This window comes from Globicephala melas, chromosome 1 (assembly GCF_963455315.2).
Source record: "Globicephala melas chromosome 1, mGloMel1.2, whole genome shotgun sequence".
Taxonomy (NCBI): Eukaryota; Metazoa; Chordata; class Mammalia; order Artiodactyla; family Delphinidae; genus Globicephala; species Globicephala melas.
This window is the reverse complement of record NC_083314.1, coordinates 120,297,543-120,313,955: the sequence shown is the minus strand read 5'-3', so window position 1 is coordinate 120,313,955 and position 16,413 is coordinate 120,297,543. Positions and strand designations below refer to the sequence as shown.

Genomic DNA, 16,413 nt, shown 5'->3' with positions numbered 1-16,413 from the left:
GTGAAATCCTTGGCACAGTCAGGGTAATAAACATACCTGTGATCTCTAAAAGTCTATCATTCCCTTTTGTAATCTCTGCCTTTGCATCTTCCTGTCCAACTCCCCTCCCCCACTTTTCCCCAGGCAAGCACTGATCTGCTTTTTGTCACTATAGATTAGTTTGCATTTTCTAGAATTTTGTATAAATGGAATCATATAGTATGTACTTCCTTTTGTCTGGCTTTTTTTGACTCAACCTAATTTTTTTTTTTTTTTTTTTTGTGGTACGCGGGCCTCTCACTGCTGTGGCCTCTCCCGTTGCGGGGCACAGGCTCTGGACGCGCAGGCTCAGCGACCATGGCTCACGGGCCCAGCCGCTCCGCGGCATGTGGGATCTTCCCAGACTGGGGCACAAACCCGTGCCGCCTGCATTGGCAGGCAGACTCTCAACCACTGCACCACCAGGGAAGCCCAACCTAATTATTTTGAAATATATGCATGTTGCATGTATCAGTAGTCAGTTCTTTTTTTATTACTGAACAATATTCCATTGTATGGATATACCACAGTTTGTTCAGCTATTCACCTGTGATGGACTTTTGGGTGTCCTGTTTTTTCTTATTTTTAAAAAAACTTATACATAAAGCTGCTAAGAACATTTCTGTACTAGTCTTTGTATGAACATATGGTTTCACTTCCTTGGGTAAATACTTAGGAGAGGAATGACTGACTCATAAGTAGGTATATGTTTAATTTTTTAAGAAAATGCCAGACTTCTTCCAAAGTGGTTATACCATTGGTATGGACAGTCTTTTTAATTTTTGCCATTCTAAAATAGGTGTGTAGTGGAATCTCACTGTGGTTTTAATTTGCATTTCCCTAATGACCAGTAGTGTTGAATGTGCTTTCATGTGCTTATTTGCTATCTGTTTATTTTCTTTGTTGATGTGTCTCTTCAAAGTTTTTGCCCATTTTTTAAAATTTATTTTTAACATCTTTATTGGAGTATAATTGCTTTACAATGGTGTGTTCGTTTCTGCTTTATAACAAATTGAATCAGCTATACATATACATATGTCTCCATACTTTACCCATTTTTAAATTGGGATTTTTGTTTTCTTACTATGTTTGGAGAATTCTTTATATACCCTAGATACAATTCCTTTGTTAGATAGATGATTGGCAGCAATTTTCTCCTAATTCGTGGATTGTCTTTTCATTCTCTTAACAGTGCCCTTCATTTATTTTTTTGTTTTTTTTTCTGTTTATTTTTTAACATCTTTATTGGAGTATAATTGCTTTACTATGGTGTGTTAGTTTCTGCTTTATAACAGAGTGAGTCAGTTATACATATACATATGTTCCCATATCTCTTCCCTCTTGCATCTCCCTCCCTCCCACCCTTCCTATCCCACCTCTCTAGGTGGTCACAAAGGACCGAGCTGATCTCCCTGTGCCATGCAGCTGCTTCCCACTAGCTATCTATTTTATGTTTGTTAGTGTATATATGTCCATGCCAGTCTCACTTTGTTACAGCTTACCCTTCCCCCTCCCCATATCCTCAAGTCCATTCTCTAGTAGGTCTGTGCCTTTATTCCCATCTTACCCCTAGGTTCTTCATGACCTTTTTTTTTTCCCTTAGATTCCATATATATGTGTTAGCATACGGTATTTGTTTTTCTCTTTCTGACTTACTTCACTCTGTATGACATCCACCTGGACTCTAGGTCCATCCACCTCACCACAAATAACTCAGTTTCATTTCTTTTTATGGCTGAATAATATTCCATTGTATATATGTGCCACATCTTCTTTATCCATTCATCCAATGATGGACATGTAGGTTGCTTCCATCTCATGGCTATAGTAAATAGAGCTGCAATGAACATTTTGGTACATGACTCTTTTTGAATTATGGTTTTCTCAGGATATATGCCCAGTAGTGGGATTGCTGGGTTGTATGGTAGTTCTATTTGTAGTTTTTTAAGGAACCTCCATACTGTTTTCCATAGTGGCTGTATCAATTTACATTCCCACCAACAGTGCAAGAGGGTTCCCTTTTCTCCACACCCTCTCCAGCATTTATTGTTTCTAGATTTTTTGATGATGGCCATTCGGACCGGTGTGAGATGATATCTCATTGTAGTTTTGATTTGCATTTCTCTAATGATTAATGATGTTGAGCATTCTTTCATGTGTTTGTTGGCAATCTGTATATCTTCTTTGGAGAAATGTCTATTTAGGTCTTCTGCCCATTTTTGGATTGGGTTGTTTGTTTTTTTGTTATTGAGCTGCATGAGCTGCTTGTAAATTTTGGAGATTAATCCTTTGTCAGTTGCTTCATTTGCAGATATTCTCTCCCATTCTGAAAGTTGTCTTATCGTGTTGTTTATGGTTTCCTTTGCTGTGCAAAAGCTTTGAAGTTTCATTAGGTCCCATTTGTTTATTTTTGTTTTTATTTCCATTTCTCTAGGAGGTGGGTCAAAAAGGATCTTGCTGTGATTTATGTCAGAGTGTTCTGCCTGTGTTTTCCTCTAAGAGTTTGATAGTTTCTGGCCTTACGTTTAGATCTTTAATCCATTTTGAGCTTATTTTTGTGTATGGTGTTAGGGAGTGGTCTAATCTCATACTTTTACATGTACCTGTCCAGTTTTCCCAGCACCACTTATTGAAGAGGCTGTCTTTTCTCCACTGTATATTCTTGCCTCCTTTATCAAAGATAAGGTGACCATATGTGTGTGAGTTTATCTCTGGGCTTTCTATCCTGTTCCATTGATCTATCTTTCTGTTTTTGTGCCAGTACCATACTGTCTTGATTACTGTAGCTTTGTAGTATAGTCTGAAGTCAGGGAGCCTGATTCCTCCAGCTTCATTTTTCATTCTCAAGATTGCTTTGGCTATTTGGGGTATTTTGTGTTTCCATACAGTTTGTGAAATTTTTGTTCTAGTTCTGTGAAAAATGCCAGTGGTAGTTTGATAGGGATTGCATTGAATCTGTAGATTGCTTTGGGTAGGAGAGTCGTTTTCACAATGTTGATTCTTCCAATGCAAGAACATGGTATATCTCTCCATCTGTTTCTACCATCTTTAATTTCTTTCAGCAATGTCTTTTAGTTTTCTGCATACAGGTCTTTCTTCTCCCTAGGTAGGTTTATTCCTAAGTATTTTGTTCTTTTTCTTGCAATGGTAAATGGGAGTGTTTTCTTAATTTCATTTTCATATTTTTAATAATTAGTGTATAGGAATGCTAGAGATTTCTGTGCATTAATTTTGTATCCTGCTACTTTACCAAATTCATTGATTAGCTCTAGTAGTTTTCTGGTAGCATCTTTGGGATTCTCTATGTATAGTATCATGTCATCTGCAAACAGTGACAGCTTTACTTCTTCTTTTCTGATTTGGATTCCTTTTATTTCTTTTTCCTCTCTGATTGCTGTGGCTAAAACTTCCAAAACTATGTTGAATAAGAGTGGTGAGCGTGGGCAACCTTGGTTTGTTCCTGATCTTAGTGGAAATGGTTTCAGTTTTTCACCATTGAGAAGGATGTTGGCTGTGGGGTTGTCATATATGACCTTTATTATGTTGAGGAAAGTTCCCCCTATGCCTACTTTCTACAGGATTTTTATCATAAATGGGTATTGAATTTTGTCGAAAGCTTTCTCTGCATCTATTGAGATGACCATATGGTTTTTCTCCTTCAGTTTGTTAATGTGGTATATCACGTTGATTGATTTGTGTATATTGAAGAATCCTTGCATTCCTGGAATAAGCCCCACTTGATCATGGTGTATGATCCTTTTAATGTGCTGTTGCATTCTGTTTGCTAGTATTTTGTTGAGGATTTTTGCATCTGTGTTCATCAGTGATATTGGCCTGTAGTTTTCTTTCTTTGTGACATCTTTGTCTGGTTTTGGTATCAGGGTGATGGTGGCCTCATAGAACGAGTTTGGGAGTGTTCCTCCCTCTGCTATATTTTGGAAGAGTTTGAGAAGGATAGGTGTTAGCTCTTCTTTAAATGTTTGATAGAATTCACCTGTGAAGCCAAGCCTCGGTAAATTTTAGAAAATTGAAATTGTATCAAGTGTCTTTTCCGACCGCAACGCTATGAGACTAGATATCAATTACAGGAAAAGATCTGTAAAAAATACAAACACATGGAGGCTAAAAAGTACACTACCTAATAATGAAGTTATCACTGAAGAAATCAAAGAGGGAATCAAAAAATACCTAGAAACAAATGACAATGGAGACACGACGACCCAAAACCTATGGGATGCAGGAAAAACAGTTCTACGAGGGAAGTTTATAGCAATACAATCCTACCTTAAGAAACAGGAAACATCTCAAATAAACAACCTAACCTTGCACCTAAAGCAATTAGAGAAAGAAGAATAAAAACACCCCAAAGTTAGCAGAAGGAAAGAAATCATAAAGATCAGATCGAAGTAAATGAAAAAGAAATGAAGGAAACAATAGCAAAGATCAATAAAACTAAAAGCTGGTTCTTTGAGAAGATAAACAAAATTGATAAACCATTAGCCAGACTCATCAAGAAAAAAAGGGAGAAGACTCAAATCAATAGAATTAGAAATGAAAAAGGAGAAGTAACCACTGACACTGCAGAAATACAAAAGATCATGAGAGGTTACTACAAGGAACTCTATGCCAATAAAATGGACAACCTGGAAGAAATGGACAAATTCTTAGAAATGCACAACCTCCCAAGACTGAACCAGGAAGAAATAGAAAATATGAACAGACCAATCACAAGCACTGAAATTGAGACTGTGATTAAAAATCTTCCAACAAATAACAGTGCCTTTTAAAGAGCAAAAGTTTTAAATTCTGAAGTCCAATTTGTCAACTTTTTTTAAAAACTGAGTCAGGTTTTTGGTGTCATCTCAAAGAAATATTTGTCTAATCAGAGATCACAAAGATTTTTCTCCTATGCTTTTTCTGGAACCTTTATAGTTTTAGGTTTTGTGTTTAAGTCTGTGATCCATTAGTTATTTGTTGTGTATGGTGTGAAACAGATTGAAATTCCATTTTATTGCATATGGATACTCAGTTTTTATTTTTTTTAATACCTTATTTGAGTATAATTGCTTTACATTGTTGTGTTAGTTTCTGCTGTATAACAAACTGAATCAGCTATACGTATACATACATCCCCACATCCCCTCCCTCTTGAGCCTCCCTCCCACCCTGGCACTAGTTGTTGAAAAGACTACTCTTTTTCCACTGGACTGCGTTTTTGTACCTTTGCCAAAAATCAATCTTCTGTATATGTGTGGGTCTATTTCTGTACTCTCTCTCGTTGCATTGATCTGTTTGTCTCTTTGTGTCAACACGACAGTGTTTTGTTTATTGTAGCTTTATAGTAAGCCTCAAAATCAAGTAAGGTTAGTCTTCCAACTTTGTTTTTCTTTTTCAAAATTGTTTGGACTATTCTTGATCCTTTTCATTTCCATATGAATTTTATTTTTTTGGCTGCACTGTGGGTCTTGTAGGATCTTAGTTCCCTGACCAGGGATTGTACCTGCGCCCTCAGCAGTGAAAGCACAGAATCCTAACCATTGGACAACCAGGGAATTCCCTCTATATGAAATTTAAAAATCAAGTATCAGTTTTTACCAAAAAAAAAAAAATCTTGCTAGGATTGTCACGGGGATTGTATTGAATCTATAGATCAATTTGGGGACAGTTGACATCTTTGAGTCTTTCAACCTGTAAATGTGTTATGTCTTTCCATATATTTAGGTTTTCTTTCTTGAACCTCAGCAGTGTTTGCTAGTTTTCAGGATACATGCCTTTCACATCTTTTGTTGGATTTATCCTTAAGTATTTCATATTTTATGATGCTACTGTAAATGGTATTTTTAAAATTTCAATTTCCAGTTATTTATTACTAGTATATGAAAATAGGCTTTTGTATATTGATATTATATTTTATAGCTTTATTAAACTCAGTTATTAGTTCTGGTAGCTTTTTGTAAGTTTCATAGGATTTTTCTACACAGATGATCATGTGGTTTTAAATGGTAATGAATAATTGTTTTTATTCTACTGTTACATTATAGTTTAAAGTTTATGTTAATTCAATTTTTATTTTTACAAATAGTTCTATTATAGAAAATTTTAGGCATATACAAAATTGAATAGTTTAATGAGCCCCCATATACCTGACACTCAGCCTCAACAGATAGCAATGCATGGGCAATCTTATTTTTCTTTTTTTCTTTTTTTTAATTTTTATTGGAGTATAGTTGATTTACAATGTTGCATTAGTTTCGGGTATACAGCCAAGTGAATCAGTTATACCTATACATATATCCACTCTTCTTTAGATTCTTTTCTATACAAGTCATTACAGAGTATTGGGTAGAGTTTGCATGGGCTGTCTTGTTTCCTCTGTTTTCGTATCCGTTCCCTCCTCCATCCCTCACTGGATTCTTTTGAGGCAAATCGATACATCATATTATTTCATCTGTAACTGTTTCATTTTATATCTCACCTCTTAAAAGTAGAGCCACCACAATAACATTACATCCTTCTATACAATAGTAATTCCTTAATATTACTAGTATCCAGTCAGTGTTTAATTTCTCCTGTTGTCCTATGAGTATTTTTTGTTTGTTTTTGTTTTGTGTGATGGAATTGAGGTATCTGTCAACTCTTAGATCTCTTTTAATCTGTAGTTTCCCCCATACCGTTTTTTTTTTTTGCTTTGCTTTTATTTTCTCTGTGGAAGAAACCATGTTCTTTATTGTGACAGGATAATCCTGATTATATTCTCTCCACTGTATTTTTCTATGAATTGAGTTAGATTGGAGTATCAATTAGATTCAGTTTGTTGCTAAAGCTAAGTTATAGGAAGTACATAATATCTGGTTGAGTCTTTTTGTGATGTTGGCAGTCTTTAATAATTATTATTGGATCTGCTAATTCAAGAGGTTGTAAAATGGTGACATCATTCTATATTTCCTTCTTAATTTATTAGGTAAAATATATCAATGAAGAGAAACTTTCTGTCACTACTTGGGTACCTTGGTGCAGTTTGCATAGAAATGGCAGAATAATTGCTGCTTTCCTTTTTATTGACCAGATTGTAAAATAATTAGATGGTTCTTTAGTATTCGTCAGAGCTGATCAAGGAGGGTTTAAAAAAAGATCATTTTGATCTCACAGATTTAATTATATATGATATATTAAACCATTACTTTATTTATCCTTATTTATGCTCAAATGAACTCATTTTGGCCAGTGAGAGCCTATTCAAGTTGGCCTGTTTGCGCTTTAGATACAACTCTGTTGACAGCCTCCTTGCTATCTGGTATGAGAAGATGTTACAGGCTCCTCTCATACTTTTCATGCCCCACATCTGTAATCAGCCACTTCTCCAAGAAACCCTTTAGTGTAAAATGATATTTAAAGACAACAAACTGTGCACCATGGGTCAATTCAGTTCTTTAAAGATTTTTATTTATTTATTATTTTTTGGCTGCACCGCATGGCCTGTGGGATCTTAGTTCCCCAACCAGGGATCGAACCCAGGCCCTCGGCAGTGAAATCACAGAGTCTTAACCACTGGACTGCCAGGGAATTCCCAGTTCAGTTTAATTGAATAGTTGTGCAAATGAAAACAACCCAATCATAAAATTCTTCCAAAATTTCATTCGTTTGAATTAACTGGGATTAGCAGCTGTGTTGATACAGCTTTATTTTCTAAAAACTTTAAGTACTTATAGATTCACAGGAGGTTGCAAAAATAGTACAGAGAGGTTCAATAATTTGTTCCTTTTTATTGTGGTATTCCGTAGTCTGTATATGGATGTACCAGTTTGTTAACATTCATTTATTGAGGGACATTTTGGCTGTTTCCAGTTTTGATTATTTTAAATAAAGCTGCTGTGAACATTTGTGTACAGGTTTGGTGTGGGCATAAGTTTTTATTTTTCTGGGATATATGCTCAGGAATGTGATTACTGGGTCATATGGTAAGTGGATGTTTAGTTTTTAAAGAAATTGCCAAATTATTTTCCAGAATGGTTGTCCCATTTTAAATTTCCAACAACTATATATGAGAAGTAGTCTTCATATCCTCACCGGCATTTGATATTGTCACTAAAATAATTTTTTTTAGCTGTTCTAATAGCTGTGTCATATGTTACAGTAGATTTAATTAACATTTCTCTATTGATTATGTTGAACATCGTTTTGTGTGTGTGTGTGTGTGTGTGTGTCTATGCCATCCGTGTATCATCTTCTGTGAAATGAAATGTCTCTTCATGTCCTTTGCCTGTTTTCTAATTGGATTGTTTTCTTACTGTGGAATTTCAAGAGTTCTTTATGAATTCTGTAAACAAGTCCTTTGTCAGATAGGTGGTTTACAAATATCAATATTTTCTCCCAGTCTGTAGCATGTTTTTTCATCCTCTTGACAAGGTCTGTCAGAGCTTTATCTCTTTTATTTTAGAAAGAATTTTACTTATCAAAGTTGTAAAGATTGTACAGAGAATTTCCTTATACTTTTCACCCAATTTTCCTTAATGTATACATCTATCATAACTCTAGTATAATTACTAAAACTAAGAAATTAACATTGGCATAATATTCTTAACTAAAAACTGTAGACTTTATTTATTGGGTTGGCCAAAAAGTTCCTTTGGTTTTTAAGTAAAAATAAAAGACACATTTTTCATTTTCACCACAAACTTTATTGAACAACATATTCACTGTTTTGTTCCACTACCTTCTGCCATTTTTCAGGCAACTTCATGATTCCGTCTTGCCAAAAGTTTTTATCTTATTGAGCAAAGAACTGTTCCAGGTGCCTTTTACAGTCTTCCAGGGAAGTGAAATTTTTTCATTAGAGAATTTTGTAAAGACCAAAATAAATGGAAATCTGAAGGTGCAATGTCTGGTGAATACAGTGGATGAATCAGAACTTCCCGCCAAGCTGTAACACCTTTTGCATGGTCATGAAAGAAACATGTGGTCTTGCGTTATCCTGATGGAAGATTTTGTGTTTTCTGTTGACTAATTCTGGATGCTTTTCGTTGAGTGCTGCTTTCAGTTGGTCTAACTGGGAGCAGTACTTGTTGGAATTAATCGTTTGGTTTTCCGGAAGGAGCTCATAATATAGAACCCCCTTCCAATCCCACCATATACACAGCATCACCTTCTTTGGATGAAGACCGGCCTTTGGTGTGGTTGGTGGTGTTTTACTTCTCTTGCCCCACGATCTCTTCCATTCCACGTTATTGTACAGTGTCCACTTTTCATCACCCATCACAATTTGTTTTAAAAACGGAACGTTTTTGTTATGTTTAAGTAGAGATTCGCATGCGGAAATACAGTCAAGAAGGTTTTTTTCTGCTTAACTTACGTGGAACCCAAACATCAAAGTGATAAACATAACCAAGCTGGTGCAAATGATTTTCAGCATTTGATTTGGATATTTTGAGTATGTCGGCTATTTCCTGTGTGGTATAACGTTGATTGGCAGCTGTCACAATTCAGTCTAACAAAATTGTTTCACATGAAGTTAAAGGGATAGGTGCTACTAGAGCAATCTTATGGGGAAACCGAACGAACTTTTTGGCCAACCCAATTTTTTTTCTTTTATGTAATTACTTAAATTTCATTGCTTTTTCCACATTGCTTTTAGTTGTTAAGTCTCCTTAGTCTTCTTCAACCTGTGACAGGTCCTTCAATCTTTCCTTGCCTTTTATGCTTGACACTTTTGAAGAGTACAAATTAGGCATTTTATAGACTGTCCCTTAATTGAATTTGTCTGATGTTTTCTCAGGATTGCATTGAGATTATTCATTTTTGACACAAAACCACAGTGCATTATATCAGGGGATACATGATGATGTGTATATGTCTTTTACAGGTGATGTTAACCTTGATCACTTGATTAAAGTTTTTCTGCTGTTTTTTCTCTTTGTAAATAAATTTGGAGGTGGGTGCTTTGAGACTATACAAATATATTGTTTCTCCTTAAACTTTTGTCCCCTAATTTTATTTATTTATAATAAATTTTATTTATTTATTTATTTATTTATTTATTTATTTATTTATTTATTTCTGGCTGCGTTGGGTCTTCGTTGGCTCTGTGCAGGCTTTCTCTAGTTGCGGCGAGCAGGGGCTGCTCTTCACTGCGGTGCACAGACTTCTCATTGCGGTGGCTTCTCTTGTTTCAGAGCTCGGGCTCTAGGCCCGTGGGCTTCAGTAGTTGTGGCACGTGCACCTCAGTACTTGTTGCATGCAGGCTCAGTAGTTGTGGTGCACGGGCTTAGTTGCTCCGTGGCATGTCCAGGGATATTTCTGGACTGGGGATTGAACCCTTGTCCCCTGCATTGGCAGGCAGATTCTTAAATACTGCGCTACCAGGGAAGTCCCTGTCCCCTAATTTTAGCACTTAGTAGTGAATCTTGCCATAAGCAGTTATTACCATAGCGTTTATTGGTGATTTTCTATTTCCTTCATTCCTTCTACACTCATTATTTAAAATTATTCTATAAGAGAGAGTTGTCCCTTCTTCCCCTTTTATTAATTTATTCAATTATTGATTTATATCAGTTTGGGTATTTATTTTGTTCTTTGGTTTGTAATCTAATACTATTATTTATTTTGTTGCTCAAATTGTTCCATATTTGGCTTTGGAAGCTCTTTCAGGTTGGCTCCTGTGTCTTTTTTTTTTTTTTTTTTGCGGTACGTGGGCCTCTCACTGTTGTGACCTCTCCCATTGCGGAGCACAGACTCCGGACGTGCAGGCTCGGCGGCCATGGCTCACTGGCGCAGCTGCTCCGCGGCATGTGGGGTCTTCCCGGACCGGGGCACGAACCCGTGTCCCCTGCATCAGCAGGCGGACTCTCAACCACTGCGCCACCAGAGAAGCCCTCCTGTGTCTTTTGACATGCCTGACATGCCCTCTTTTTTTTTTTTTTTTCCCCTCTCCAGGTTCATTTTGTATTTTCTCTGCCTCAGTCCTGGAATTACCCACTTTTCCGGGGAGCTTTGGCTCTCTTTAGTCTCCATATTTAGTTCTCTTTAGTCTCTGGCAATTAGAAACTAAGATCTGGATGCAAGGTGTGTGCGTTGCTACTGGGATGTTGCTATTTCTAGTCCCTCTTAGGAGACAGAACTAGGATGTGTGTGAATGCATACTGATCAGTGTATTTATACACAACTGTATTTCTGAATTTGTCTATCTGTATATATTAAAAAGAAAAAGCAAAACATGAGTTCATATTGATACTTCTTTTTTAATATATTGAGATTATATTATGGCTTTTCTTCCTTAGTTTGTTATTATGTTGAAGTATATTAGTTTTTGAATGTTGAACCAGATTTGAATTCCTAGGATAGACACCATTTTGTCATATATATTATTCTTTTTATATATTGCTGGATTTGATTTGTTAATATTTTATGAAGGATTTCTGCATCTATCAGTGTTGGTCTGTAGGTTTGTTTTTGTAATGTCTTTGGTTTTGATGTTAATAGTAATGCTGGGTTTGTAAAAAGATTGGGAAGTGTTCCCTCTGTAGGATTTGATATTTCTTCCTTGAATATTTGGTAGAATTTGGCTTATAATTTGCTTTGTCAGAAGATTTTAACTACATATTCAGCTTCTTTAATAGGTATGTAAATATTCATGCTATCTATTTCTTCTTGAGTAAATTTTTTTTTCCAAATTTATTTATTTTTGGCTGCGTTGGGTCTTCGTTGCTGTGCGCAGGCTTTCTCTAGTTGTGGCGAGTGGGGGCTACTCTTCGTTGCGGTGCACGGGCTTCTCATTGCGGTGGCTTCCCTTGTTGCAGAGCACAGGCTCTAGGCGCATGGGCTTCAGTAGTTGTGGCACACGGGCTCAGTAGTTGTGGCTCGCCGGCTCTAGAGCACAGGCTCAGTAGTTGTGGCATGGGCTTAGTTGCTCCGCAGCATATGGGATCTTCCCGGAGCAGGGATTGAACCCTTGTCCCCTGCATTGGCAGGCAGATTCCTACCACTGTGCCACCAGGGAAGCGCCTTCCTGAGTAAATTTGATGGGTTCTCTCTTTTAAGGAATTAGTCCGTTTTATCTAAGTTGTTGAATTTATGGGCATAGAGATGTTCATAGTAATCATTTTTTTTTATCCTTTTCATATCTGTGAGGTCTGTAGTGGTGGCCCTTCTTTCATTTCTGATTTTGGTAATATGTATCTTTTCTTTCTCCCTTTCTTTTTGATCAGACTGAGTAGAGGTTTATCAATTTTATTTATTTAAAAAAAAACCTAGGGGCTTCCCTGTTGGCACAGTGGTTGAAAATCCGCCTGCCAATGCAGGGGACACGGGTTCCAGCCCTGGTCCGGGAAGATCCCACATGCCGCAGAGCAACTAAGCCCTTGCGCCACAACTACTGAGCCTGTGCTCTAGAGCCCGCAAGCCACAACTATTGAGCCCACGTGCCACAACTGCTGAAGCCCGTGTGCCTAGAGCCCGTGCTCCACAACAAGAGAAGCCACTGCAATGAGAAGCTCACGCACCGCAAGGCAGAGTAGCCCCTGCTCGCCGCAACTAGAGAAAGCCTGTGCACAGCAACGAAGACCCAACACAGCCAAGAATAAACAAATAAAATAAATTAAAACAAAACAAAACCAGGAATTCCCTGGCGGTCCCGTGGTTGGGACTCTGAACTTCCACTGTCCAGGGCCTGGGTTTGATTCCTGGTCAGGGAACTAAGATTCTGCAAGCTGCGCAGCGCAGCCAAAACAATAAAAAATTAAAAATTAAAAAACCCAAACAACTCTTGATTTTATTGAGTTGGTTTTCCATTTCATTGATTTCTGTGTCGTCTTCATTACTTCCTAATTTTCTGCTTGCTTTAGATTGGATTTGGTTTTCTTTTTCTAAGGTCAAAGCTCAGATTATGGATTCAACACCTTTCATTTTTTCTTAATATAAACATTTAATGGTATAAATTTCCCTCTAAAGTTAAAACTGCATCTCACAGTTTAAGGCTTTTGTTCCTTTTGGGGGACAAAAGAGAAGGTTACTGATGCAGTTCATGTCCCTCAACAAAAATTCCTGTTTCCCTTCCACAGTTCACCATTAGGAAGACTTTCTTAGGACTCTTGCCGTCTTTTCTGTGTGTGCTTGGTGGGATTCATGAAGATAAAAACATCCAAAAAGTGTGAATTACCCTTATATTTGCACCACACCTGCCCCCCTGGGAAGGGTGATTCACCGTCTTTCACCAGTACACTCTCAGTCTCCACCAATTTACCAACCATGCTAGCTGAACTCTTCTACTGATATCCTGATATGCCTTCTTCCTGCATGTCAGTGTTCATGTCTTATCTCTCCGGGTGAAAACCTGTGTCTTCTTAGTTTTGGGGCCAGTTGATTACCCTCCAACTTCTGCATTCTGATGGGTTCAAAAAAATTGAGAATTTGTCATTTGACTTTTTTGTTTTTGGAAGGTTGGAAGTGACACTCTTTCTAGCTTTCTATATCCCCAAGCCTATAGCTTTATTTTAAAGTTCTTTTGCATTTTAGGTGATTAATAGTGTTTGTCCCTCAAGACAAAGTTAATTACCTCTTGCTCTTATGTTAGTACTTAGTACATACTTACATTACTGTATTTATCACACTATACTGTAATTATTTGTAATACATTATTTGTATATTTGTCTTTACTATTAGTACACTCTTTAGGGAAGCAAGATCTGTATCCTCTGTATACCTGGTGCTTCTTGATAAATGAAAGACATATGCTTATTGAATAGAATTATACTAAGATTTTAATTTTCATTTTCATAGCACAGTCCTGGTATATTGTAAGATGCTGAGTAAATATTTGTTGATTAATTCATGAATAAAAGGGCTTATTTAAATGATATTTATAAATTGAGTTAATTTATGTTTGCCCACATTTCCAGATAGTTTTAAAAAATTGGTTCATTTTAAAAGTCTGATTTAATCATTCCTGCAATTAAAAATCTTGCTGTGATTCAGATAGAAGATTGAGTTGCATGAATTAATCATTAGTTGTTCAACAGATATTAATGGGATTGAATTATTTTGTGCTCCTGGTAACTTTTTGGGCATTATTATTTATCTGAGAACTGCAGAGCAGTGGATATTAAATTACTACATTTTTTTGGGTTTGTCTTTAAAATTCAGATTGGGCTAGTTGTCATTGAAAGAGTAAAATAATATTATCTTGGTAGTATTTAGAACTAGATTAGCTTAAGAATAATTTTAGTCCTTATGTCAATTTTAAACAAACAAATAAGACTTTTTTTCAATCTAATTGCATCTTTTCCAGATCAGATTTTCGCCAGTAGCTAAAAAGTTGTTTGTGGTAACTGCAGTGAGTGTTGTATCTGTAATTTTTCTGGCCCGTCACTTTAAAAGAAGACGTGGAAAGAAGAAAGGAAAAATATTACCATGGGAACCAGAGCATCTCATACTTGAATACACTAAAAGAGCAGCATCAGACAAAGGTATGTAGAAATAGCTGAATTAAGTCTGCAAAGGAAATTTTATATGTAAATCATTACTGGAGTGCAGTGATTTCAGTGTTTTAATTTCCAGAATTTCCTTGCTTAATATTTAACTCACAAGTAATACAGATTAATTTTAGAAAGATTAGAAAATACAGACAAGCAAACAGAAAAAATTAAAATCACTTGAAATTCTGCTACCCAGAAATAAATACTGCTAATACTTTGGTATATATCTATCCATTTATATTTGCACTTAAATGTCATATTGAGACATAAAATTTTATATTATATACAAGTAAATAATTTATGCATTTTAAGTAAAATTCATACCTTTTGTAACCTGCCTTTAAAATATTTAACATTATATAAGAATGTCTTTAAATGTCAATAAATATATCTCTGTGCTATCATTTTTAATATGTATTTAGTGTACAAATGTACTCTAATTATTTAACCAGTTCCCTGTTGTTCTCTTTAGGTTGTTTTTCTTGCTTTGCATATACTTGTCTGGTTTATTTCCTAAGTTTATAAAGTTCTAGAAGTAGAATTGCTGGCCTTTAAAGCATCTATAGTTTTTGTTAGAGATCTGATACATATTATCAAATTGTATCAATAGAAATAATTTCTTCAGCATGCTGGATTTATTTTTGAATTTTAAATTATTTTAAATTTATTATTTGATTTATCATATGATTTTGTGATTTGTTGGCCCAACAAATAATTAATGAATGACTATTTTGTGCCAAGTGTAGTGAACATTACAATAATGATGCCTCTCACTTACTGATGTTTTATTAGACCTCGGGTGCAGTGCTACATTCTATATATTCACTGTGTTAATTTAACCTTTATAACAATCCTATGAATTAGGACTATAATCCTATTTGTTGTTCCTATTTTATACCTAAAGAAAATTGAGATATGGAAAAGTTGAGTGACTTGCTCAAGTTCATATAACTAATAAGTGCAAGGATTTGAATTGAGGAGTGTCTTAACTTCTGCATTAAGATAAACTAAGGCACAGTGTCTGCCCTAGATGAATGGGTAGATGGTTAGGGGAGACAGACGTATAAAAAGACTGATTACAATATAATGTGATAAAGATAAAGTTTAAAGGTAATTCAGGAAAGAAGTGCTTATATTTTGTTAAATTTATAATTTGAAGGTTCATAGTTGCCAGTATTTTTATGCTGATTACAGTAGACCATTCAAATACCACCTTGAGTAATTGATGAATGTTTTAATCTTCATTTCAGAAGCAGATTTTAGCAGTATTAAAAATATTATATAGAGATGTAGATTTTAATAATGGTATACATTTAATAACTTACACAATTGAGGGAAATGTGTTTTAAAATGAGCCCTCTGAATGAATATATAAACTTTGAAATTTTACCTGAAATTTATCATTGGAGTTATTGATACTTTTAATATTAATATGTTTGTTTGGTAGGTTCAAGTTGTTCCAGTAGCAGACAGAATTTGACACTATCTTTAAGTTCTGCCAAAGACAAAGGATCTCAGTCTTATAATTATGCTAATGGAGGACTCTTCAGTAAACACTCAGGTTCTGCACAGAGTTTGGCCTCTGTAAGTAAAGAAAAAATTTTTATTAGTTTTTTCTTTTAACTATTTATATATCTATTGTTATCTATTGGTTTAAATGTCATACAGTTATAGATAGCTCTTAGTATGGAAAGAAGCTTAAGAAATCTGGTTGATCCTGTTTTCTTCAGGCAAGTAAAATTATCCTTTTGCTAAATATTCAGCCAGCTTGGTTCCAGGTTTTTTTGAGTTAAGTGATGTAGTCCCATGGGGTCCTCTGAGGATGATGTTGGTATGGAAGTGTTGCTTCAAAGCTAGATGCTCTGCAGAAAGCTAGAAGATGCAGCAAACATGGTACTAGGTCACAAAAATCACTTGATGAACCTGCCAA

General features: G+C 35.7%; 1 protein-coding gene across 8 annotated transcripts in view; it reads left to right on the top strand.

Moving 5' to 3' along the window:
• Positions 1-16,413, top strand: part of MIGA1 (mitoguardin 1) — a 91,199-nt gene that overhangs the window by 12,175 nt on the left and 62,611 nt on the right. For all 8 annotated transcript variants that reach the window (XM_060304003.1, XM_060303999.1, XM_030866022.2 and 5 more), the window contains exons 3-4: positions 14,297-14,474; positions 15,931-16,067. In XM_060304003.1, the coding sequence (XP_060159986.1) occupies positions 14,297-14,474; positions 15,931-16,067 (315 nt within the window). The remainder of the gene's footprint in view (positions 1-14,296; positions 14,475-15,930; positions 16,068-16,413) is intronic.